This window comes from Malania oleifera, chromosome 2, assembly GCF_029873635.1.
Source record: "Malania oleifera isolate guangnan ecotype guangnan chromosome 2, ASM2987363v1, whole genome shotgun sequence".
In the NCBI taxonomy this organism is placed as follows: Eukaryota; Viridiplantae; Streptophyta; class Magnoliopsida; order Santalales; family Ximeniaceae; genus Malania; species Malania oleifera.
Window position 1 is genome coordinate 36,260,816 of NC_080418.1, and position 25,956 is coordinate 36,286,771.

General features: G+C 37.0%; 1 protein-coding gene across 2 annotated transcripts in view; it reads left to right on the top strand.

The window, feature by feature from the left end:
- Nucleotides 1-120: 120 nt before the first annotated feature.
- The window catches only part of LOC131149617 (cyclin-dependent protein kinase inhibitor SMR2), a 33,826-nt gene continuing 7,990 nt past the window's right edge, over nucleotides 121-25,956 (top strand). The window contains exons 1-2 of one of the 2 annotated variants that reach the window (XM_058100231.1): nucleotides 121-586; nucleotides 4,907-5,168. In XM_058100231.1, coding sequence (XP_057956214.1) covers nucleotides 249-586; nucleotides 4,907-4,943 — 375 coding nt within the window. In that variant the 5' untranslated portion in view covers nucleotides 121-248 and the 3' untranslated portion in view covers nucleotides 4,944-5,168. Of the gene's footprint in view, nucleotides 587-4,906; nucleotides 5,169-25,956 lie in introns of those variants that run through there. The other variant, XM_058100232.1, reaches the window with a different exon arrangement.

The following is a 25,956-nucleotide window of genomic DNA, read 5'->3' on the forward strand; positions in this document are numbered from 1 at the left end:
AAGCAGATTAACGGTACGGCTTCCTGTGAACTATTCAACAGTTCTGACTCCAAACCCATCTGTCCTCTACTCAATTTTCACATACAAAAGCATCCCAGGAAGAGTACAAGAGACGAAAGCGCATATACCATACAATCAAGACGCAAGAATTTTACATCACTACTCACATTTTTGAAGCGTCCTGCACACCTCTCTCTCTCTTTCTCTCTCTCTCTCTCTCTCTCTCTCTCTCTCTCTGCACGTCTTCCATGTCGAAGTATCCTATGACCCAACAAAATTCGCCGGAAAAAGAAAAGCTTCAGGGTTCTATGGCGGAAGAAGGTGGTAGAGACGAGAAAATTCATGACCAGTCGTCAAAGCATGATAATTCCTACGATTGCCGAACTCCGGCTTCTGAAGATCACAAGATTCCGACGTCGACGATCTGCCCTCCGCCACCGCGTAAACGGCTGCGCAAGAGGAAGTTGCCGGCATCCCCGCAGTTGCCCAAAAGCCAGCTCAAACCGGAGGAGATAGAGGAGTTCTTTAAGTCCGTCATGGAGCCGAGTGAAGTTACATCGCCGGCGGTTAAGAAGAGAAAATATAAGTAAAAGAAACCTCTTCCTCATTCCATATTTTCACTATATTATTTTTAAATTAATTATTTAATTTCTTGTACATGTATATATAATTCCCAGTTATATGTTATTTATAAGCTGTTATTCTCAGTTATTGGATTATGATATAAATGAAAACTTTTACAAAGGGAAATCGAAATCCTCCTACTTTTCTTATGTTAATTTGCTTAGTTCGTTTGTACCTCGAATCAAAATATAAATAATTTTTGGAAAAATATGATTGTAAGAATAAAAATGGATGTCTCTTAGTTTGTTTGTATGTCGAATTATATATGCTCTTGATTTTTGCTTACACTGTCCATTTATTAAGGGAAAATGGACACTTATTTTATATAAAATTGGCTTTGCATGGTTGTAATTATTGCATTAACAATACATCATTATTTATGTGCTACTTTAGTTTTTCCAGTGTTTGATTCGATCTTGGGTGGATTGTCCACCAGATGTTTTAATTTCCGACTACCCACAAGGTTAGATTTTCCAATCTAGATGTTCCATTGGCCTCCCCGGTTGTTGTCACTCTCGTGTACTTGGATATGGGAGTACCAAGCTACAACTTATTGGTGATTTCTTAAGTATCAAGTCACCTAAAATAATCTTTGCTTGGCCATCCCCTCACATGTTAATCGTTAAATTTGTGACTTCATTCCCAATCTTGTGGTAGATGTATGCGTACGCCGTATGTTTTCATGTGTTTAGTTACATTAAGTAAATCCCTAACAATTCATGGTCATTTGATTTGCGTCATCCATTTGCAATATTTAAATTTAGTTTAAGTGTGATTTTTTTTTTTCCCTAACTTTTCAACCTTCTACCACCTTTGATCTCTTGGAGATTTCTACTACTATTGTTGTAGCTAGCTACGAGCTTTAGGACTCACCTTTTGTTGGTATTTAATCCAACAATTGGTATGCCTTTTCAATTTCTTTCTCCTCACACTACAACACATTTTTGTGTTTATATGGTTTCTTTGATCTTGCACATTTTTTTTTTTTTGTAAAGTATGTGAGTTGAAGTCACTTTCTCATTCTCCCCGAGATGCACCTTATTGCTGATTGGGTTATAAATAGTGCAATAGTGTCTTAAGTCTCCTTACCTTGTCACTAGTAAACTAGGTTTTCCATCACAATCTAAGATAGCTCTCTTGGTGTCGAAGCCTATCCTTTAGCCATATTAGCTAGGGTCTTCTAATTTCATAGGTCTTTATAACACACAAAATGCTTCACAACATAGGTGTTTTTTTAATGAGGGTGAGTTGGCTCTCAACAATGAAACACACTTCATTGATGAGCATTTTACTCTCTTTATGGAATTTCTTATTTTGACTAGGGTTGTACCAATCTTATTGTTGACCTTATTGGTCACGCCCGATTTTGATTATGACAAACACTCATTGTATCTAATGAGTGTTTGAGGTTTTGTGCAGGAACTAAGAATGATAAGATCAAGATGTGCACAAAGCAAGAAAAGCTGAAGACCAATTTATAATTCAGCATTGTAATATATTTATATTGGTCTATAAAAGTAAGTAGGTATTTGGTTTGTAATAAACTCACACACATCACATGTATGATTTACTACATAAGCTCAAACAAACCATGAATGAGAAAATGGCCATAGAAAGACCTTAGCGTTTTCCCTTCGGTCGACCGAAGTTTGACCGACACCAGACTTTTTTGGTGTCTTCAAATTGGACCCCAAGTGCCCCTAGGACACTCACACTTTCACATATATTTGTTAGGCACTTGAATAGGGCTTGTTTGCTTCAATACTGGACCGAAATACACACATGATGCATTTTCGGTCCACCAGCCAAGACAGTTCATTTTGGTCTGGTCGACCGAGACACCCTGGGTCAAAGTTTGACCACCCGGTCGACCAGCAAAGATAGTTCAAAAGGCCCTGGTCGACCGAAACTCCCTTGGGTCAAAGTTTGACCACCCGATCGACCAGCAAAGGTAATTTAAAAGGCCCTGGTCGACCAAAACTCCCTGGGGTCAAAAGTTTGACCAACTGGTCAACGAAACTGGTAGTTCAAAAGGTCCTGGTCGACCAAAAGCCTCCTGGGTCAACATTTGACCATCTGGTCGACTGAGAACTTTTGTACTACAACTACCTGGTCGACCGGAGGGTTCTCGGGAGAATTCCCAGCGGTCTGGTCAACCGAACCAAGCCGTTCAAAATGCCCCGGTCGACCAAAACTCAGAAAATTGGGAAATCGCCTTCTCCTGGTCGACCGTGCCCTTAGTTCAATACTTCCGTGGTCAACCGAACCATTTGAGACTTGGTCGACCGAAACATTTCTGGTCGACTGGACCTCTCGGGTTGCCCTGATTTTTTACCGCAGTTAATATTTTTTAAATAGGGTTAAAATGTCTTGAACATCATTAAACTTCCCTAATAATAGCCAATGGCTCCCCAACGGCCATATTTTCTCCTATGCCTATATATATGAAATCATTTGAGAAAATTAGAAGAGATTAGCTCCTTTGATTAGGTTGAAATTCTTTAAAAATCATAAAACCCATAATACTCATCTTTGAGCATCCAACACTTATTCTTACCAGATCTTACTTCTCAAATACTTTTGTAAGTATGATTTAAGTGTTGTTGTTTCTTTAGGATTGCTCTCTCAAGATTGTGCTTGTGTGTAAATTTATTCTATTTGAGAGCACATCCTCAAGTGTTCTTAGGTGACTTTATCTATAAGTCTTTCCTAAGAAAACTTCTTTGGAACTTCTAAGTATTGCATCGTCATTGCAATATCTTGAGAAGTTTATATTTGATTTTGGTTGCAAAAACTCTTTCTAAATCACTTTCAAATATCTAGTGTGTTTCATTTGATAAATATTTAAAGAGATATTTGTTTGTGTGAGGAAAATCTTTGTTACAATATTCATTGATTTATATCTTTAGTTGAATACAAAGATTAAACTCTTTTTGCAAACCAAACTTATACATTGCTAGAGCTTCATATACATATATGTATTGAGAAAACTTGTTGATTGAAATATATGAAGTTTGGATAATATCTTTGTTTAAGCACTTAGATTGAATATCTTGTGATACAAAGATCATCTAGGTTTGCACTCTCACATACGCATTACACTGATAGAAAATACTTTTAAGAGTTGAACCATTTAGACCACATTGAGCTTACATATTGAATCATATTGTGGTATATGTTATTGCGCGCATTTGGGTATATATCTGCTTTACATGAAAGCACAATCACTATACCATCTGTTTATATACACATCTGTTGTATTTCCAGGCACGGGCCTGAAGAGGGAGACTAGCCCTGGAATAGTCCCGGATTAGCTTTGACCCGGTTAGGAAAGCTAGGTGCGTCGTCCTGTTAAGGCATGTAGGTTGAGGTCAGCCCCGCTAATTGACCTAGTTAAAGTTGAGGTTAGCCCTGTGTTAATTTGACCTAGTTGTAAACGGTGTTGCTCCACCCATAAGTGAGCTATTAGTGGAATCCTCTAGCTTGCGAGCTAGAGGCGTGGACGTAGGCACAGTTGGCCGAACCCCGATAACATATCGTGTGTTTGTTTATATTTATGCAGTTTATATTTACCGCACGTGTATGTTGTTATGTGAATGACGCACTTAATTTAGATTTATGCATATCATATTAATCAGCGCATTTGGAAATTGTATAGACTGACCCTAGGTTGTGTATATACTGTTGTTGGATAAATTAACCTGGGCGAAAAAGTTTCAAATTCCAATTCACCCCCCCCCCCTCTTGGGAATACACCAATTCCAACACTTATTTTTAATGTTTTCTTTTACATTGATGCTTTTTTATGCTATATTGTACTTTCCTCTACCTCCCTTTGTTAGGAAGGTCTTTTGCCGCTATCACTCAACTAGCACCATCCTAGCTAGACCATAATGGTTGGCTATCTTCCGACGACTTCCTTTATTTGTATGACTTGAGAGCAATATTAATTGTTATGGTGGGTATTTCTAGCTATCTTTCAAGATCTTTGTTTTCCTTTTAGAAATAATGATTGACGAAGTGATTTGGTAGTATTTTTTTCCTAGTGGCACAAAACATTCATCCCTTAGATTATAGATATCATTTGGAAGTGAAAAGGTGAATTCTTGTTTGATGGTTAAAAGGAAAATTACAATAGACATAGAATGGAGTAGCATGGCCTATTTAACACTCTATCACCTGCCTTGTTCATTTCGTAAGTGTTGACTTTTTGAATCCGATCCTTGGTTTTGATAATGACAAACCATATGTTACTAATGTGGGTGCCTAAATACTTGAACAGATTAATCTTTCAGAACACACACATGAAAGTGAAATAGAAGTGAGAAAGACCTTAAAGAGCACATACTCCCGGCATATTCATATATGGCATCTGAAGTAGCAAAAGAATGAAGACCTCTCTCTTTATTATATTTTCATTTATTCTTTTGGGTATGTAATATTTAATATGGTCTATAATATCTGCATCACATGCATGACAGGACTAAAAGCTCAATGACCATTGAAAAGACTTCGGTCGGCTGACGCCATGTTTTTGGGCTAAATTAAAATTCCCAAGTCTTAGATTGACTTTAGGTCTCCAAGCATCTCATAACAAATCCCCTATAACTCAGAAGTTATTATGTGAACAGGGGCGAATTCAAATAAAAAGCAGGACTTAAAATGACCATTGAAAAGGTCTCGGTCGACTGAACGAGTCTAGTTATACTATGCTGGTCGATTGAACCACTGTTGACTATGGAGAATAAGTCTCGGTCGACCGAATTTGTGCAGTATAAATGATATGGTTGACCGAATTGTATGAAAGTCAACATTTTGACTTAATACGGTCGACCGTTTGGTTTTGAACACAATGTCATTCGTCAACCGAACTGCCACAAGTTTGACACCCCAATTGTTAGGTCAACCAAATTTTCAGTTCTATTTGGCCATAGTCGACCGAATTGTATAACTAGCCAACCAACCTCTTTGTTGGTCGACCAAACCTCGGATGGTTCAAAATTGCCTTAATGTAGTTGACCATATCTCCAGTTCAACATCTCCACAATCGACCGAACTTGGCAATATAGTTGATCGAAACTCTCGAGTTGCCATATTTTTAACCGTGGTAACTTGCTCTAAACAAGGGTTAATTATTAATTAAACTTTTCAAAAATTCCCTCCGTATCCCTAATGGTCTAAAATTAAGGAAATTCTATATATTCCCCTCATTTTTCTAGATTAGCACACGGTTAGCAATATAATTAAATGAAAATTCTCTCTAATTTTTCTTGAACTCCCATTGCATATACTTCACATATTCAAGCCTAAATTTTATACTCTCTCATATTCTTACTTGAAAAATCTTTTTAAAACCAGAGAGTATTATTTGCTTACTCCTTTCTTGCAAACTAATTGCAAGTTAGAGGGAGTTTGATTTTCACTTGCTGTGTGCCAACATAGATTTATTCTTGAAGCTCATTACTCTCATTTTCATGCATTGATTGATATTTTTCTTGGAGAGTAAAGCTAGGGTTCTTTCTCAATATATTTGATAAATATCTTTTTGAGAAGAACCATTGTTAGCTTCTGAGTCTTGGCATCTTCTTTGCCAGATTCGAAAGCTCGCTTGCATTTTCGATAAAATACTTTTGAGCAAGCTTGAACCCTAATCTCGTTTGTGCTTATACTTGAAAAAAATTGTGTTGAGATTTTCTCTTTGAGATTCAAAGTTCCTTTGATAATATGCTGATTTTATTTGTCTTGAATCAAAGGTAATTACTCTCACGCATACACACACACACACACACACACACACACACACATATATATACACTGTTATTGAGAGCTGAAATAGTGTTTTAACAAATCTCACTTGAGCATTAGATCTTATCATTCGTGAGTGCATGATGGGTGGAGGGGGACTGGTTGTGACTGAAACTCAGTGAGAATCAATTGCACAATAATAATATATTTCAATCTGAAAATATATACAGAGAACTCCAAATCAGAACTCTTTCTCTCGCTCACTGGGTTTACACTCTTAACACACCACATAATACATTACATACACACACCTATTTATAACAACTTGTAAATCAAATAATCAACAGTTGTGGGAGTAAATTTTCAATGGAGTTGGGCTGGTAGGTGGAGTAGGTTACCTACCGACTTCAGAAAAATAAACAGCGGTGGATTGCTGGTCATCTCCAGTCAAGTTTACTATTTCAACATCCCCCCTTAAACATGACTCTCCTAACTTTGTCATTTCGAGCATTGTCTTCAGTCTCGCAAAAATATAATGCTTGAGTGGTTTCGTGAAAATGTCAGCAATCTGATCACACATTCTGTAAGATATCAATTCCACTTCTTTCTTCCTATAACCCTTGGCGACATGTTTTGATTTGTATCTCTGAACTTCTCCTTGAGTGTTCTTCTTGGTCTTGTAGACCCATTTCACATCAATAGTTTTGCGGCCCTTCGGGAGATTTGTCAACTCCCAAGTATTGTTCTTCTTGATGGATTGAATCTTCTCATCCATCACTTTTCTCCATTTTTTTTTCTTCGTTAGCTTTCTCAAAGCTAATCAGGTCGCTAGTCAGCAATAGGCAGTTTAGAGCAACATACTCTTCTATTGGTTCGGTATTTTCATACAGATCAGCTAGGTTACGGGCACCTCTAGGCCTCATGTCTGAGATTTCACGCTCAATTGGTCATGAAGCTTCATTCCTCTGTGATGTACCTTGTGGAGGTGTCTTCAGCTCGAGAACTTGTGACTCGATAGCCACTTCTCTTGTCTGTGTAGGTTCTTCTCTTTCAAGTGTCAATTCTGCATCTTTGGAACATTCAACCTAGTTGTAACGCCCTAAACCCTTAAACCCATGTCTGGCGCGTTAAACCTGATAAAATCCTTGATAAATCATAATTAAATCATACATACGCAGCGGAAAATATAATCATAATCTCCATCTAACATAACACCAGAGTTTACTAATTCTAACTATAATCCATATTAAATCATTCATTACCTGCATTTCCATAAATCTACATAACTCCAAAAACAATTTATTATTTTCACAATCATTCCTTACTCAATAGCCTTAAAACATAAAGGCATAAAACATAAATATTTACATTCTCCAAAATTAACATAGAAATATACCATCTTCTTTTTCTATTTCCGAATAATGCTATAAAAAGCTCGAGCTTTCAAAGCTCGATCTCAAGGAAATCCTGAAGAAAAAAAACAAGAATTCATATTTGGGTGAGACACATCTCAATAAGGGAAGAAACAATACATTAAAGCAGTGTGTGGCCAACATGAGTTTATAATCAAAATAATATTTAACATTTGAAAATCATTAACATAATTTTTGAAATCATTCCTTGAACCTAATCAAACACATGCAAATATTTAATCCACGAGATTACCTGAGGATAGAGGTGATTACCCGCCTATACAAGTAGCACCCGTCTGCTCTGATATATAGGCAACCCAAAGGTCGCAACTAAAGCATACCAGGGCACTCACCTTACTCAGTAAGCCCTCAAGTGTTAAATTGATCTCGTACTCATGCATTCAACAATAGTTTAGCAGCAAAGGCCCTAAGGATAGGGAATTCTATCCACTCATACAAGTAGGTTCCCTCTGCTCCAGTATGTTATGCAGCTACTGTCACATCTGTAGCTACTAGTGCACTCGCCTTACTCAGCAAGCCCTCAGGCGAAAGGTACGCCTCGTTGAATCGTAACATGTTCTATGTACATACATACATCTAATATCATAATGCATCATTTTTTCTATCATTATTCAATCATACACATTTGTTCATATTCATGGCTTAACATTGCATTGCATTTCACTTTAAATGACTCTTTCCCATTTTACATTGTTCACATTTCACATTTCATTCCCATTTCATTCATTTCCCTTTTCATTTCATTTCATTTCATACCCAACATCTTTTAGCTGTTTTACCCAACATTTTTCATCTGTCATACATTTACCCAGCCACTTTCAGTTGTTTCACATTTATCCAGCCACTTTCAGTTATGACACATTTACCCAGCCACTTTTAGCTATGACACGTTTATCTAGCCACTTTCAGCTGTGACACATTTACCCAACCACTTTCATCGGTGACACGTTTACCCGGCCACTTTCAGCTGTGACACATTTACCCAGCCACTTTCAGCTGTTACACATTTACCAAGCCACTTTCAGCTGTTACACATTTACCCAGCCACTATCAGCTGTTACACATTTACCCAGCCACTATCAGCTGTTACACATTTACCCAGCCACTTTTAGCTATTTTACCTAGCATATTTCGTCTATTTACCCAGCATATTCCAGCTGTTTACATGGTTGCATTAACACACACAAACAACATAGTCCATGTCATGTTTTATTCACAATGCATTACTTACTTAACCTACATCTCATACATTTCACATAGATTTCCACACAGCATTCTATTTACTCATGCCACATAATTTAACAATAAAATTCATACATTGCCTTTAAAATAAGCCAACTAATATTTAATGTTTATATACTGAAAATACCTTTCATTTCTTACATAATTATCCTGAAAATATTTCTCACTTTCATCAGTTCATTTTCCATATACATATCCAATAAACAACCCTAAACTCGAAAAAATATATAATTTAAACAGTTGACATTTTACCCATACCGAAACATATACACGTACATATAACACAATTTATTTTTCCATTAAATTCATAAAATTTTTGATTTAATATATATTTTTCCCCTTACTTGTTTTCTTGAACTACGCCAACAGGGACTCCGAAAAATACTTGCGGCGCTCGCCCGGACCCTGAAATTCAATTCCTAGTTCCAATAAATTATTTCTGAATAAAATAATATTTAAATATTTCTTAGGATCATAATTCCTAAATAAATAATAATACCCTTAAATTTAGTCAAAATTTTAAATCTCACTCTCGCTTTGGAGTAGGGCCTAGAAAACCCCAATTAGAAAATTACCTACTTCAAAATGACGACGACGACGACTAGGACCTCATGGTGGTGTCCGATCGTCGATTTAATCGCATATTAACAGCGAAATTGAGAAAATGGGAAAAAATTACCTTTCCCCAGGAGCAGTGTCTAAACCATTCTCATGAAAAATTTACTCCAGTAGAAATGTCGGCAGCGGAATTAGGAATCCAACGACACCTTCCGTTTTTCAATCTGCCGTAAATTCGTCGAAAAATTGAGAGAATGAGAGACGGAGACGAAAGTAGCTGCGCTGCACATAGGAAGTTTAGGGGGGGGTTGCCGCCTGCTTCTGTTCTTCTTCTTCCTTCTTCTTTCTTCTTCTTCTTTCTTCTTTTAACTTTATATATATATATATATATATATATATATATATATATATATATATATATTATAATAACTTACTTATATATATCATTCTAATTAGTTTCTTTTTTAAATTGAATGTAAAAATATTTAATTTAATAATTAATTATTTAATTTATCTCAATTTAATTTATTTATTTTTAATTTTTTTTTCTTTTTCCCACGCCGTTCCTTTTATTTATTTATCTGTTATTTTATTTATATTTTTTTAATTATTTTAATCCTTTTAAATTTCCAAATCTTTACATTCTCCCCTCCTTAAGAAATTTCGTCCTCGAAATTTGTTACCCGGTCTTTCATTCCCATAATTTTACGATTTACCATATCTCACGCCATAATCTCAACAACACAATTACGTACTTTAAATCCAATACACATCCAAGTTCTCCATATAAGGACCAGTCTCACGGCTAAGAAACATTACTGTCGATAGATTTACCGTGGTTTTCAGAAATTTTCGAATGAATAAGAAAATCACAGAAGTCCACCAAGGGATTTCCGCCTCTAGGTTATAAGACAAAATCCTATACTTCCCTACACCATACCTACTTCTCAACACCTAACCCAACCCATCCATTTAGTATCCTTCTCCTAATGGTTTCCTATACTCTGGTATAAATCATCTCTAACCTAATACTCTAATATTTCCATATTCGGGCGATGTGAAATTAATCACACTTCTGGCTGGAACCTGGCTTTGATACCACAATGCAATATTCCCCTTTCAGGCATTGTCACTTTCCCTTAGGGGCCTTGCGCTTATGGCAACAACAGGTACCTATCAGAGCACTCACTCCGCCTCCAGGTTATAAGACAAAATTCTATACTTCCCTACACCATACCTACTTCTCAACACCTAACCCAACCATTTAGTATCCTTCTCCTAATGGTTTCCTATACTCTGGTATAAATCATCTCTAACCTAATACTCTAATATTTCCATATCCGGGCGATGTGAAATTAATCACACTTCCGGCTGGAACCTGGCTTTGATACCACAATGTAATATTCCCCTTTCGGGCATTGTCACTTTCCCTTAGGGGCCTTGCGCTTATGGCAACAACAAGTACCTATCAGAGCACTCACTGGATTGAGGCGTTACGTATCGCCATCCCTCAATTTAGCAAACCCCCAGGTGAAGAGTCTTACTTCGCCACAATCATTTATAAGCGAGAGTTCCAAAGGACCGGTGGTAACTACCCCTTGGCTCTAATACCATCTGTAACGCCCCCAAACCCTTAAACCCATGTTCGGCGTGTTAAACCTGATAAAATCCCTAATAAATCATAATTAAACCATACATACGCAGTGGAAAACATAATCATAATCTCCATATAACATAACGCCAAAGTTTACTAATTTTAACTATAATGCATATTAAATCATTCATCACCTGCATTTCCATAAATCTACATAACTCCCAAAATAATTTAGTATTTTCACAATCATTCCTTACTCAATAGCCTTAAAATATAAAGACATAAAACATAAATATTTACATTCCCCAAAATTAACATAGAAATATACCATTTTCTTTTTCTATTTCCCAATAATGCTATAAAAAGCTCGAGCTCTCAAAGCTTGATCTTGAGAAAATCCTGAAAAAAAATGAATTCATATTCGGGTGAGACAGATCTCAGTAAGGGAAGAAACAATATATTAAAGTAGTGTGTGGCCAACATGAGTTTATAATCAACATAATATTTAACATTTGAAAATCATTAACATAATTTTTGAAATCATTCCCTGGACCTAAGCAAACACATGCAAATATTTAACCCATGAGATTACCTGAAGATAAGGGTGATTACCTGCCCATACAAGTAGCACCCCTCTGCTCTGATATTTAGACAACCCAAAGGTCGCAACTAAAGCATACCAGGGCACTCACCATACTCAGTAAGCCCTCAAGTGTTAAATTGATCTCGTACTCACGCATTCAACAATAGTTTACCGACAAAGACCCTAAGGATAGGGAATTCTACCCGCCCATATAAGTAGGTTCCCTCTGCCCTAGTACGTTATGTGGCTACTGCCACATCTTTAGCTACTAGTGCACTCGCCTTACTCAGCAAGCCCTCAAGTGAAAGGTACGCCTCGCCGAATCGTAACATGTTCTATGTACATACATACTTCTAATATCATAATACATCATTTTTTCTATCATTATTCAATCATACATATTTGTTCATATTCATGGCTTAACATTGCATTACATTTTACTTTAAGTGACTCTTTTCCATTTTACATTATTCACATTTCACATTTCATTCATTTCCCTTTTCATTTCATTTCATTTCATACCCAGGATCTTTTAGCTGTTTTACCCAGCATTTTTCATCTGTCATACATTTACCCAACCACTTTCAGTTGTTTCACATTTACCTAGTCACTTTCAGCTGTGACACATTTACCCAGCCAATTTCAGCTGTGACACGTTTACCCAGCCACTTTCAGCTGTGACACATTTACTCAACCACTTTCAGATGTGATACATTTATCCAGCCATTTTCAGCTGTGACACATTTACCCAGCCACTTTCAACTGTTACAGATTTACTTAACCACTTTCAGCTGTTACACATTTACCCATCCACTATCAGCTGTTACACATTTACCCAGCCACTTTTAGCTGTTTTACCCAACATATTTCAGTTGTTTACCAAGCATATTTCAGTTGTTTACATGGTTGCATTAACACACACAAGCAACATAGTCTATGTCATGTTTTATTCACAATGCATTACTTACTTAGCCTACATCTCATACATTTAACATATATTTCCACACACCATTCTATTTACTCATGCCACACAATTTAACAATAAAATTCATACACTGCCTGTAAAAACCAACATTTAATGTTTATATACTGAAAATACCTTTCATTTCTTACATAATTATCTTGAAAATATTTCCCACTTTCATTAGTTCATTTTCACATATACATATTGAATAAACAACCCTAAACTCGAGAAAAAATATAATTTAAACAGTTGGCATTTTACCCATACCGAAACATATACACGTACATATAACACAATTTATTTTTCCAATAAATTCATAAAATTTTTGATTTAATATATATTTTTCCCCTTACCTGTTTTCTTGAACTACACCAATAGGGACTCTGAAAAATACTTGTGGTGTTCACCCGGACCCTGAAATTCAATTCCTAGTTCCAATAAATTATTTCTGAATAAAATAATATTTAAATATTTCTTAGGACCATAATTCCTAAATAAATAGTAATGCCCTTAAATTTAGTCAAATTTCCAAATCTCACTCTCGCTTTGGAGTAGGGCCTAGAAAACCCCAATTAGAAAATTAACTACTTCAAAATGACGACGACGATGACTAGGACCTCGTGGTGGTGTCCGATCGTCGATTTAATCGCATATTAACAGCAAAATTGAGAAAATGAAAAAAAATTACCTTTCTCCAAGAGCAGTGCCTAAACCATTCCCATGAAAAATTTGCTCCAGTAGAAATGTCGATAGCGGAATTAAGAATCCAACGGCACCTTCCTTTTCTCGATCCGCCATAAATTCGTCAAAAAATTGAGAGAAGGAGAGATGGAGACGGAAGTGGCTGCGCTGCACGCAGGAAGTTTAGGGGGGTGGTTGCCGCCTGCTTCTGTTCTTCTTCTTCCTTCTTCTTTCTTCTTCTTTTAACTTTACTTTATATATATATATATATATATATATATATACTTATATATATCATTCTAATTAGTTTTTTTTTTTAAATCCAATGTAAAAATATTTAATTAATTAATTAATTATTTAATTATTTAATTATTTAATTTATCTTAATTTAATTTAATTTCTTTATTTTTAATTTTTTTTCTTCTTTTTCCCATGCCGTTCCTTTTATTTATTTATCTGTTATTTTATTTATATATTTTTAATTATTTTAATCCTTTTAAATTTTAGGATCTTTACACTAGACATCCCAACTATGAAAGACTTTCTTGTTGATAGGATTATAGAGTCAATATCCCATGGTACTATCACCGTATCCAACAAGGATACACTTTTCTCCTTTATCATCCAGCTTTGTCCTTTTTGCTTCTAGGATCTTGGCGTAGGCTATAGAGCCAAACACCCTAAGATGATTCACACTGGGCTTGTGAGTATTCCAGGCTTCATATGGTGTCTTTGTATCAAAACTCTTTGTAGGACATCATTTGAGCAAATAGACTGCACATGACACTGCTTCTGCCCGAAAACTCTTGGGCACATTCTTATCCTTTAACATGCTCCTAGCCATGTTAAGGATTGTGCGGTTCTTCCTTTCGGCTACACCATTCAATTGGGGAGTGTAGGTCGGTGTGAATTGTGTTTGAATCCCTTGATGCCTAAGAAATTCCAAGAAAGCTTCGTCTTTATATTCTCCTCCTTGGTCTGACTGGAGTGACTTGATGTGGTAGCCACTCTGTTTCTCCACAAGAGCTTCGAACTCTTTGAACTTGTCGAACAACTCTGACTTTCTTTTCAAGAAGTAGACCTAGGTCTTCCTGCTATAGTCATCGATGAAGGTGAGAAAGTATCGATTCTGTCCATTTGAAGATAGTCTTAGTGGACCACACACATTTGTGTGTATTAGCAGGAGTGGCATGGTAGATCTCTAGTCGGCTTGCTTTCCAAAGCTGTTTCTATGTTGCTTGCTCAGAATACAACTTTCACATATTACATTTAGATGGTGGATATTGGGTAAGCCTTTCACCATCTTCTTGCTTCCCAACTGTGTCAAACTTTCAAAATTTAGATGTCCATACCTAAGATGCCATAACTAGTCTTTGTCTTTGATGATAGTGCTCAAACACCTTGGCGTATCATTTTGAATGGTGAGTGGAAACATTTGATTCTTTGCCATTTGAACTCGAGTAACAAGCTTTCCTCGAGCATCTATTATCACCATCTACTTATCACTAAGGCTAATTCAGTAGCCTCTCTCCACAAGCTGTCCGAGACTAAGTATATTAGTCTCCACAGCTAGCACATAGTAGACGTTGGAGATGTAAGCATGATCTCCGGACTTCTGTTTAATCAAAACATCTCCTCTCCCTCGGACTAGGATTTTAGGACTGAGATTTTAGAATTATCGCCAAAAGAGATCTCCTCCTGAACTCTCTCATCAAGTTCAAAGAATAGGTTCTTTCTGCCAGTCATATGGTTGCTAGCTCCAGAATCAAGGTATCAAACACTTTGGTCCTGGAGAGTTCAATTGTGTGCCGTCAGCATCAATGACTCTCCATCTGCATGTTCAGTTTCGGCAAGGTTAGCCTCCTCGCTAAACTTTTCTTGTTGTCGCCCCTAACACTCATTGTTGTAGTGTCTGTACTTGTGGCAATTGCAGCATTGAATGTTTTTTTGTCTGCGTTTGGACAGTTATTGTATCCTCCTTTTCTTCCTTGTCCTATGCCTCATGGAACATAGTTCTATTGATTTCTTCCTCCTCTAGTGGGACCTCTTCCACCTCTGCCAGCTCCTCTAGAGTCCAAATTTTCATAATTTCTTCCACGGGATCCTCGGCCTCGTCATCTTCCTTGCTGTGACGTCCCCACTTTGTTATATCTATATGCAGTGAGGGACAACTTCATTTCTAGGGCTTGCTCCAGTGCTTTATCATCACTTATTCTATTGATTTTCTGCTCATGGGCTTGGAGTGAGCCCACAAGTTCTTCTACGGACATGGTTTCCAAATATTTTGTTTCATCCAAGGTTACAGCTACATAATCATATTTTAGATGTAGAGATTGCAAAATTTTCTCACAAATTCTCTCGTCATTGAGAGTCTCTCAATTTCTTCTCAATTGATTTGATACTACCATAACTCGTGTATAGTAGTTAGCAATAGATTCAATAGATTTCATTTTTAAAGATTTGAACTCACCTCGCAATGTTTGAAGACAAATCTTCTTCACTTTTTCTGTACCTTTGTGTTCGATGGAGAGAGTCCCAAACTTCTTTGGATGTCTTGGTGGAGGCAATTTTTTCAAATGTGGCCTCATCAAGGCCTCAGTAGATTATCGACTTTGCCTTGCAATCCTACTTTCGATTGGCTCGCAAAGTCGTTCTTTAAGCATTGAACATAGCTGCTTCGGCTTATTTTGATGGACTTTTTCTGTATCCATATTCAACGATATCCATGACATCCTGAGCACCTAGAAGGGCTCTCATTTGAATAGACTAGTTTTCATAATTCTCTCGGGTCAACTTTGAAATGACAACTTGGGTAGCACCGTTCGCCATTGAATTTAATATATAAAAAAAGAGATATGGGGGTTGATTTTGGCAAATTTGATGCCACCAATGTGTTAGAAGGTTGAAAAACCTTAGGAACCAGTTTTGGGTTGCAAAGAATCAGTCCAAAAATCATTGAACTAGCTACAGGAATTTTCGGGTGGTTTTTAAACTGGCCGGTTTAACTTAATGACCATTTAACGGCGTTAGTGCTTACTGTTAAGCCACGTGGCAGTGTCTGTGAGTGCCGCATGTTAGTGGCTGGAAGTGGGTCTGGTCCTGGGGACGGTTCCGGGTGTAGGTCGCAGGTCGCTGAGCCGGTTCTTGGATCGGGTTTTCGGGTCAGATCAACGATCGAGTCGAATTTCACAACCAAACAAGGAAGACGTGTGTGGGGCGCGTGTGTCTAGTAGCTGGAATCTTCGTTGGCATATGCAGCACATGGGAAAGGCGCTGAAAACGCTGGAGGCGCGTGTAAGCGAGTGCGGTGCTTCCCGAAGTCCGTTTGAGATGTGGTTTTCACTGTTGGAATCGTCTCGACACAAATTTCACAATACTAGGCTCAATTTTAGATTTTGAGCAACTTGAAATCTGGGAAGAAAATTGAATTTCTCCTCGTTCGCCTCTGTTTGGTAGATTCCGACGTACTTGGATGCTCTGATACCACTAATGGGTGGAGAGGAACACTCAGTCACTAGTTGTGACTGAAACCCGGTAAGAAATAGTTGCATGATAAACACTATCAATTTATTTCAAAACTGAATTACAAAAGAATTAAAACACTCGCTCACTGGCTATTACTCTCTTTACACACCACATAATACATTACATACACACACCTATTTATAGCAAATTTTAAATCAAATAATCAACAATTGTGGGAGTAAATCTTCAACAGAGTTGGGCTCGTAGGTGGAGTAGGTCGCCTACCGACTCTAGAAAAATCAACAGCGGTGGGCTGCCGGCCATCGCCAGTCAAGTTTATTATTTCAACAGTGCATATATTTCTAATCGTAGTATTGTACAAATCTACTTGTCTTAGAAGCATTGAAATTGTACACAAAAATTTGTATTTGATTAGTTGTTGTATTCCAAGCGTGGCCTAGGGTAGTGTTGATTTAACTCGTAAGGATCAGTTGTAAAGGTTAAGGTTAGCCTTAGTAATTTGACCTGGTATTTTATTCAATGTCACTCCACCTAGAAGTGAGCTTAATTTAGTGGAAATCCTTGGGCTTGCGAGCTAGACGTAGGGACGTAGGCACTTTTGACGAACCTCGAGAACACGTCTGGTGTCATCTTTATTTTATTCGCTTTACTATACTACTCATCTTCGTTTAATTTATTTGGATAAAATTTATTATTGTTGTCTTTATTGGCTTACTTCTTGCATGTTTTAGATTGGCCATAGGTTTGTGAAATACTGTTACTAGTTAATTGACCTAGCAATGAAATTTTTAAATATCCAATTCTGTAACGTCCCCCTTTCGAGCATTGTCACTTTCCTTATAGGCCTTGTACCTGTGGCAACAACGGGTATTTATCAGAGCACTCACTGAGATTGAGGCGTTACGTATCGCCGTCCCTCAATTCAATAAGCCCCCAGGTGGAGAGTCTTACTTCGCCACAATCATTCATAAGCGAGAGTTCTCGGGGATCGGGGTAACTAGCCCTTTGCTCTGATACCAAACTGTACCAACTTCAAGATCTTAATAGAAAATGAAACATAATAAATAGAAGTCAACCCGAACCTGTGGGTAACGGGGACACCTGTCAATCACAGTAGAAACCTAAGCAGTAGTAAGTATAAAATTTCAATCATCCAACCATAAAACATAATACCAGAGTTCACTACATCATCAAAATACTGTGTTTATATACAACTTCCAAAACATCAAAATAACTCTTGGATCATACAACAAAAATCTCCTGATCCTAGATCAAAATCTTACCCTCCTAGTGGGGTAACTCAATAAGCTCAAAGGTGGACACGACCCGCCAGTCTCTCAGGGTCTCCTAAAAAATTAATTATATTCAGGGGTGAGACACTTCTCAGTAAGGGAAAATAAACTAAATATAGCTGTGTGACAACATGAATATTTATTGCAGTTATACATAAGTACATTTCATATATCTAAAAACATACATCATAACGTGGTGGAATAATCATATACTTTCATACTTGCTAATAAATCTTATCGTTCATAAAACATCTCTTATAACTGATAATACGGAAAACATATCAGGATGAATAGCTAGTTGATGTCATGTATTACCATGATGGGTTGTGCAGCCCGAAGGCGGGACCTGACAATGGCTGGCCGACCACTGCTAAGTCAAAAATTTCTATAAGCACGATGGGCCCGCCACGCCTTGGTCTGGACTTCTAGGAGGACATCCATGCTCTACTGAAAGCCACATTGACTATCCATCTCCCACCCCCTCATGGGGTGGTTAACACCAATCTGATCATAAACATCTGATCTATAAGCTACGGTACCGTGCTCCTGAACTAAACTAAACTAACATCTGGGTTCTGATAACATATAATACATGATAATATAACATCTTTCATAATTTCATAATTACAGCCTCGCACTGAATATTTCATAAATACGGCCTCGTGTCGCTCGTCTCATAAATATTCCTCGTCCAAAATCATACATAAATACGGCCTCGCGCCGAAATCATTTTATATATATACACAACCTCGTGCCGGAATCATTTCATATATATCAAATTGAAAATAAATCAATTATCATGTATTTTTCAACATCATAATGTACTATATTCTTTCATAATTTCTCAAAGCATACTTCATTCATACCATTATCATATCATGATATTTCTTTACGTAAAATAATATTCATGCCACACATTTGCTGTATATAACCATACATTGTATTCTGAAAATCATGATTTCTGGTCATACATATATATATATATATATATATATATATATATTTCAGCATAATAGTAGTATTTTTCCCAAACATACATTTCCTTTTGTAATATACTGATATAATACATGCTTTCCTGAATATAAGTTTACTCATACATGATAATAATTTACATGGAAAATGACTGCTTTAGTTTATTCCCTTACTTGGCTACTGAGAAAGCCCATAAAGTATCCTGGTCTAACACCTGTAGGGTTTCCTGATCAATACCTTGAAGATGAAAACTCTCAGTTCTAAACTTCAGTATTTTCATGTGTACATCATTTCCTTTAACTACCATAAAGCCAAATTTGGCTTAAAAAGCCTTACCTCAACTCAGGGATGATTTCTAACTACCTTTCACCAAGGATCCACTCCGGCAGATTTGGAGAGAACTTCCCCAGGAGCGTCATGGTGGCTTCAGATCGTCGAACCGGCAGAAATTCGGCCCAAAATTGAAGAGAGAAGAGAGAGAAACCGTAGGGAGAGAGAGAGAGGGTGAGAAAAATGTAAATTTTGACATTTAAATCTGGGTTTTTGATATTTATATAACTGGATTCGTCGACGAGCCACGTCATCTCGTTGACAAGTCCTTCAATAATTTCGTCAACGAAACCCACTCCTTATCAACAAAATTCAGACTTGCTCAAAACCTCTCTCGATATTTCCTCGTTGATGAATCTTGCTTTCGTCGACGAGGTACTCTTATACCCTCGTCGAAGAATCCCTTGTGTTTGTTGACGAGGCCCTGATGACTTCTCTCGGTTATTCCTTCCAAAGTGCAATGTCATCGACGAACGCAAAGCGTTGGTCAACAAAGTCGACTTCCTCTTTCTGTTACTGTTTCCATTTTCCACCCTCTTAATCATTATTTAAATACTATTATTCTTCGAGTCATCACATTCTCCCCTCCTTATAAAATTTTGTCATCGAAATTTACTATTCACGTAATTTATCATCCCTTAGTAAGCAAAATGGTCTACTTATTTTATTACTTACCCTCACTTATGGCGGAGGAATACCATGGTTACATTTCAAGTCTTGGTAGATTATATATACCAAAATAAAATTTCCTCCAAAACTAAAATACCTCTTACTACTAGAATATTACATGTACCTGGAAAAGAAACATTACATATTTACTCACATTTCTTAATCACATATGGACTTCTTGGAATAGTTGCGGATATTTATGTTTGATCTGTTCCTCGAGTTCCCAAGAAACCTCTTCTATTGCATGATTCCTCCTTAAAACTTTTAACAGAGGAATCTTCTTATTACATAGTTCCTGTTCCTTTCGATCTAGAATCTGCACTGGTACCTCCTCATATACTAGAGAATCACTGAGTTCTAACTCACCATAGCTGATAATATGAGAAGGATCTAGGACGTATTTCCTAAACATAGATACGTGGAATACGTCATGCATCCTGGATAGTGTAGGTGGAAAAGCTAGCTTGTAGGCCACAGGCCCCACTTTCTTTAAAATCTCAAACGGACCGATAAACCTAGGGCTAAGTTTACCTTTCTTTCTGAATCTCATAACTCCTTTCAATGGAGCTATTATTAGAAATACATGATCACCAGCGTCGAATTCCAAATTCCTCAAATGATTATCGGCATAACTTTTCTGTTGGCTCTGAGCTGCATTGATTCTTTCCCTGATAAGACGAACCTTGTCATATGCTTGTTGCACCATCTCCGAACCCACAACTCGCTGCTCACCCATCTCATCCCAATACAAAGGAGATCGACATCTTCTACCATACAGTGCTTCAAATGGTACCATGCCAATACTAGACTGATAACTATTATTACACGCGAACTCCACCAGTAGCATGAATTGAGTCCAGCTACCCCCAAAATCTAATACACATGCACGGAGCATATCTTCTAGTATCTGTATCGTCCTCTTAGTCTGTCCGTCTAACTGAGGATGGAATGTCATGCTAAATGATAACTGAGACCCCAGAGCCTCCTGCAAGCTCCTCCAAAATCGTGACATGAATCGCGGCTCTCGATCTGACACAATAGATACAGGCACCCCATGAGAACGAACTATTTCTTAAATGTAAATCTCTGCTAAATGGTTGAGGGAATAACTAATCTTGATAGGGAGGAAATGGGCAGACTTAGTCAACTGGTCTACAATCACCCAAATCGCATTATGGTCATACGATGTCGACAGCAGTTCTGAAACAAAATCCATGGATATATGATCCCACTTCCACTTTGGGATAAATAGTGGCTGCAACTGCCTGCCGACCTCTAGTGCTCAACTTTTACCTGCTGGCACGTCAAGCATTGAGCTACATATTCGGAAATCTCCCTCTCTATACCACTCCACCAGTAAAAATTTCATAGATCCCTGTACATTTTCGTACTACCGGGATGAATCGTATACAAAGACCTATGAGCCTCATCTAAAATAGTCTTCCAGATGTCAGCGTCAGAAGGAGCACATAATTTGGAACGAAACAGTAAAGCTCCGTCATCTGAAATGCAAAATTCCTCTCCCTGACCACTCTGCACTCTGTCGATTACCTCTACCAATTCTGGATCTTCTTTCTGAGCGGCTTTAATTTTTTCCTACAGAGTAGGCTGTACCACTAGGCTGGAAATACATACTAGAGTATTACTTTCTATCAATTCAAAACCGAGTCTCTCTAGATCCATCATGATCGGACGCTGGATATCCATAGTTGCCAGTGCTAATTCCCCAAATTTCCTGCTCAATGCATCAACTACCACGTTTGCTTTCCCTGGGTGGTAACTGATATTACAATCAAAATTTTTAATTAAATATAACCACCTTCTCTGCCTCATATTCAATTCCTTCTGGGTGAAGAAATACTTTAACTCTTTTGGTTGAAGAAAATCTCGCATTGCTCGTCGTACAGGTAGTGCCTCCAAATTTTCAATGCGTGTACCACTGCAGCCAATTCAAGATCATGGGTAGGGCAGTTCTTTTCATAGTATTTCAACTGTCTGGACATATATGCCACCACCCTGTCATGTTGCATCAATACAAAACCAAGTCCTTTCAAGGACACATCACTGCAAATAGTATAGCCCTAACCCCTGATAAGATGACTAGTATTGACGCTGTGACTAACCTCTGCTTTAGTTCTTGAAAACTCTACTCACAGCTGTCGTCCCATTCAAATCTAGAATTCCCATTAGTACTAGTACTGACGCTGTGACTAACCTCTGCTTCATTTCGTAGGTAGTATAAATTTTCCCTAAGGCACTTAAGGAGTTTATTATGTGGGTAAATCTGGTGTACATACTTGATATTGTTTCATCAGAATTCATCTTGAATGTTTCATATTCAATTGTTAACATGTCTATCCTCTTGTCTCTAACATCAATAGTTCCTTCATATGTCATTTCTAATTTTTCCCATATTTCTTTAGCCATCTTGCATGCCATGACCCTATTAAATTCGTTAGCATCTAAGGCACAGTATAAAACATTTATAGTGCTTGAATTGATTTAAAGCATTTGATAGTCTGAATCGATCATATCCCTTTTTTTCTTTTGGAATCTATTTTCCATCAACTATTTTAGTAGGAATAAGGTCTCCATCCATAACTACTTTCCATGCTTTCCAATCCATGTGTTGGAGATAGAGTTGCATTCTCTTTTTCCAAAACGTATAATTATGTCCACAAAAAATTGGTGGACGAGTTGAAGATTGGCCTTCACCGAAGGATGCTACTCCTATATTTGCCATTTGATATTTTTATAGTTTCTTGTTAGGAATTACTATAACTAGGCTCTGATACCAATTGAAATTAGGAATAGCTTCCCAAGAAAGGGGGGGGGGGCGTGAATTGGTTTTTAAAAAATTTTTCCTTTAGAATTAGTTCTTTTAAGTTGCAAATCTTAGAAACAATCACAATCAATCACAAAAAGATCAAACTCTCAATTTAAGTAACAATATATGTGAAAATTTGCTGCACTTAGTTTAAGCCCTGTATCACAATTATTTTTCTTCCCAATGTTTAGATTTTAAATAAACTTTCAGATTAATAGGTCAAGGATAATCAACAAATGTAGTCCCTTTCGGTTTTCGTAATCAATGCTGATTTATCCAAAACGAATTACCTTCTGGTCTATTTAACTACCAAACATTAAGAATTGAAATTTAAAACAACCACACAGATTATATCCTTGAAAAATAAAGAGTAGAGTAGAGAAATAAGAACAAGGATTTTTACGAGGTTTGGCTTCAACACAGCCTACGTCCTCGCCCTTAGCCAAACCGCCAAAGGATTCTCTATTACCATTCCTTTATCAGCTGGAAGAAAAACAACTACAAGCACTCCTTGGGTAAGGCTAGAGCCCGCCTTCTCCAAACAATCTCCCCTTGTTTGGTCCAACGATTCAACTACTCAAATCATCAGCAAGCCCTATTACAAAGATAGAAAAACAATATGTACAAGAACTTGCTCCTCAAAAAGCTGATTAGTACAAGTTTAAAACACTAATGCACTTTAGTAAATTCAGAATATGAACTTCAGAATGAAGCTCTTAGGAATTTATCACCGTGGGTATCTTTCAATGAAAAAGTCAGCAACTCAATGATCAAGCACAGTGAAATTTAGCAAGAACTTCTCTTAATTTTGAGCAAGGATGAGAGCAATATGAAGCACTTTCAGAATTTCAGAGTGAGAGAGAGTATGACAGCAGATTGTGAGCTCTGAATAATCTTGGTGATAAATTCAATGAGTCCTGGGGGTATTTATGGATGTATTAAACCTCTTTTCTTGTTCCCCAAAGGATACTCAGACTTGTTTCCATAAAATAAACTTATTTGAGTTTCCAAATATTTGAATTTCAAAATTATATCCATTGGAAAACAGAAAATTGCCATGAGACACACAATTGTGAAGTCCTAACAGTCATCTGTCCATTTAATATAACGGTAAGAATCATAGGCAGAAAGACGACAGTCATCTGTCCCTTGAGTGGCAATCTTCTGTCATCAGAATATAAGGTGACAGTCGTCTGTCCATATGATGACAGTCGTCTGTCCATGTGTAAAATTAAGCTTTTCAGTAACATAGAAAGTGGACAGTCATCTGGTGAAACCTACACAGTCTTCTCACTTTTCACTGACAGTCGTCTGTCAGGCTTTTGTGTTTTAATTTTAAGTCTTTAATTTAGCTAGTCGTCTGTCTATAACCACACAGTCATTTGTCAACTGAATAAATTTCTTTCTTAGTCACTTTTTGATTTCTCTCTCATTTTTACTTGGAATATAAATTTGTTTTAACTTTGAAAACATGTTCCAAGTTATTATCTTAAGGTCTCTAAGTCTCTTTATTTAATGAGCTTCAAAATGAAAACTTCATACTTGAATAAACTTAAAATACTTACGGAGACTTGTCCTAAGTTCTCAAAAATTCTTCTTTGCTTTGAACTTTCTTTGTTGCTAATCTATGATCTCTCAGAATAATCTGAACTTTGAGCTCTCATGTTGATCTTCCTTAATCATCATGCTCTTATGTTCTTCAAACTTTGATCCATACTATCAAACGTTAATTTATGCTACATAAGTACCTTCAATTTGAATTCCTGAGAAAACACAACACTCAACTAAAGCATGTTAATTCCTACTTGTTTGCTAGCATCAAAATGGAGTATCAAACCTAGTAAGGCCAACACTCCCCAAATCCTCTATCGAGTTCTTCCTATATGTCCTTAGCACTTTGACATGACTTAATTGCATGAAAAACGTTAGTATCAAAACCAAGCAATAGTGTAATGACCTGAAGAATAATGGTATTTAAATAATAAGAGAAAGGGAAATGGGGAACAGAAACAGAGGTGTGCCTCGTCAATAAGAAGATACCGAGAGGATGTTTTGAGGTGACTCCGAATTTCATCGAAGAAGGAGTGAGTTCGTCGGTGAATTTCCTCTTGACCTTGTCGACGAAGCCCATAGTATAAATTGCCCAAAACCTCGGATTTTATGCAGAAAATTAGAATAATTCTCTCTCTCTCTCTCTCTCTCTCTCTCTCTCTCTCTCTCTCTCTCTCAGTATAAACTGCCCAAAACCTCGGATTTTATGCAGAAAATTAGAATAATTCTCTCTCTCTCTCTCTCTCTCTTTTCTCTGTCTCTCTCTTCTTTACGGTTTCTCTCTCCTCTCTCTTTGATTTCAGCTCCAACATTCGCCAGATCGACGATCTAAAGCCACCACGACGATCTTAGGGAAGTTCTCTCCAAGTCTATTGGAGCGGATCCTTGGTGGGGTAGAGTTGGAATTCATCCCTAGGCTAAGATAAGGCTTTTATGCAAAATTTGGTCTTCCTATAGTTATAGGAAATGTTATTTACAGTGAAATACTAAAGTTTAGTTATGACAGTTATTGTTTTCAGGGAGTTGAACGGGGAACCCTGTGAGTGCAGGACCAGTATTTTAGGAGGTTTGTTTTTAGTATTAGGTAAGGGGATAAATTATAGCAATTAGTTTCCATGCAAATTATTACTATTTATCAGAAATTAGTTTTTAGGAAAGCATGTATTATATTTGAATATTACTGAGAAAATGCATATTTGGGCAAATACTGTTGTTATATAAGAAATATGGTTTAAGAATGAAATGTATGATTTTATTCGGCATTGTGTGGCATGAATATTATTTTACATAATGAGTATTATGTTATAGCAATTTTATGAATGAAGTAAGATTTTCAGAAGTTATGAAATATTGTAGTGCATTATAGTTTCAAAATACATGATAAATGAATTATTTCTTCAGAATG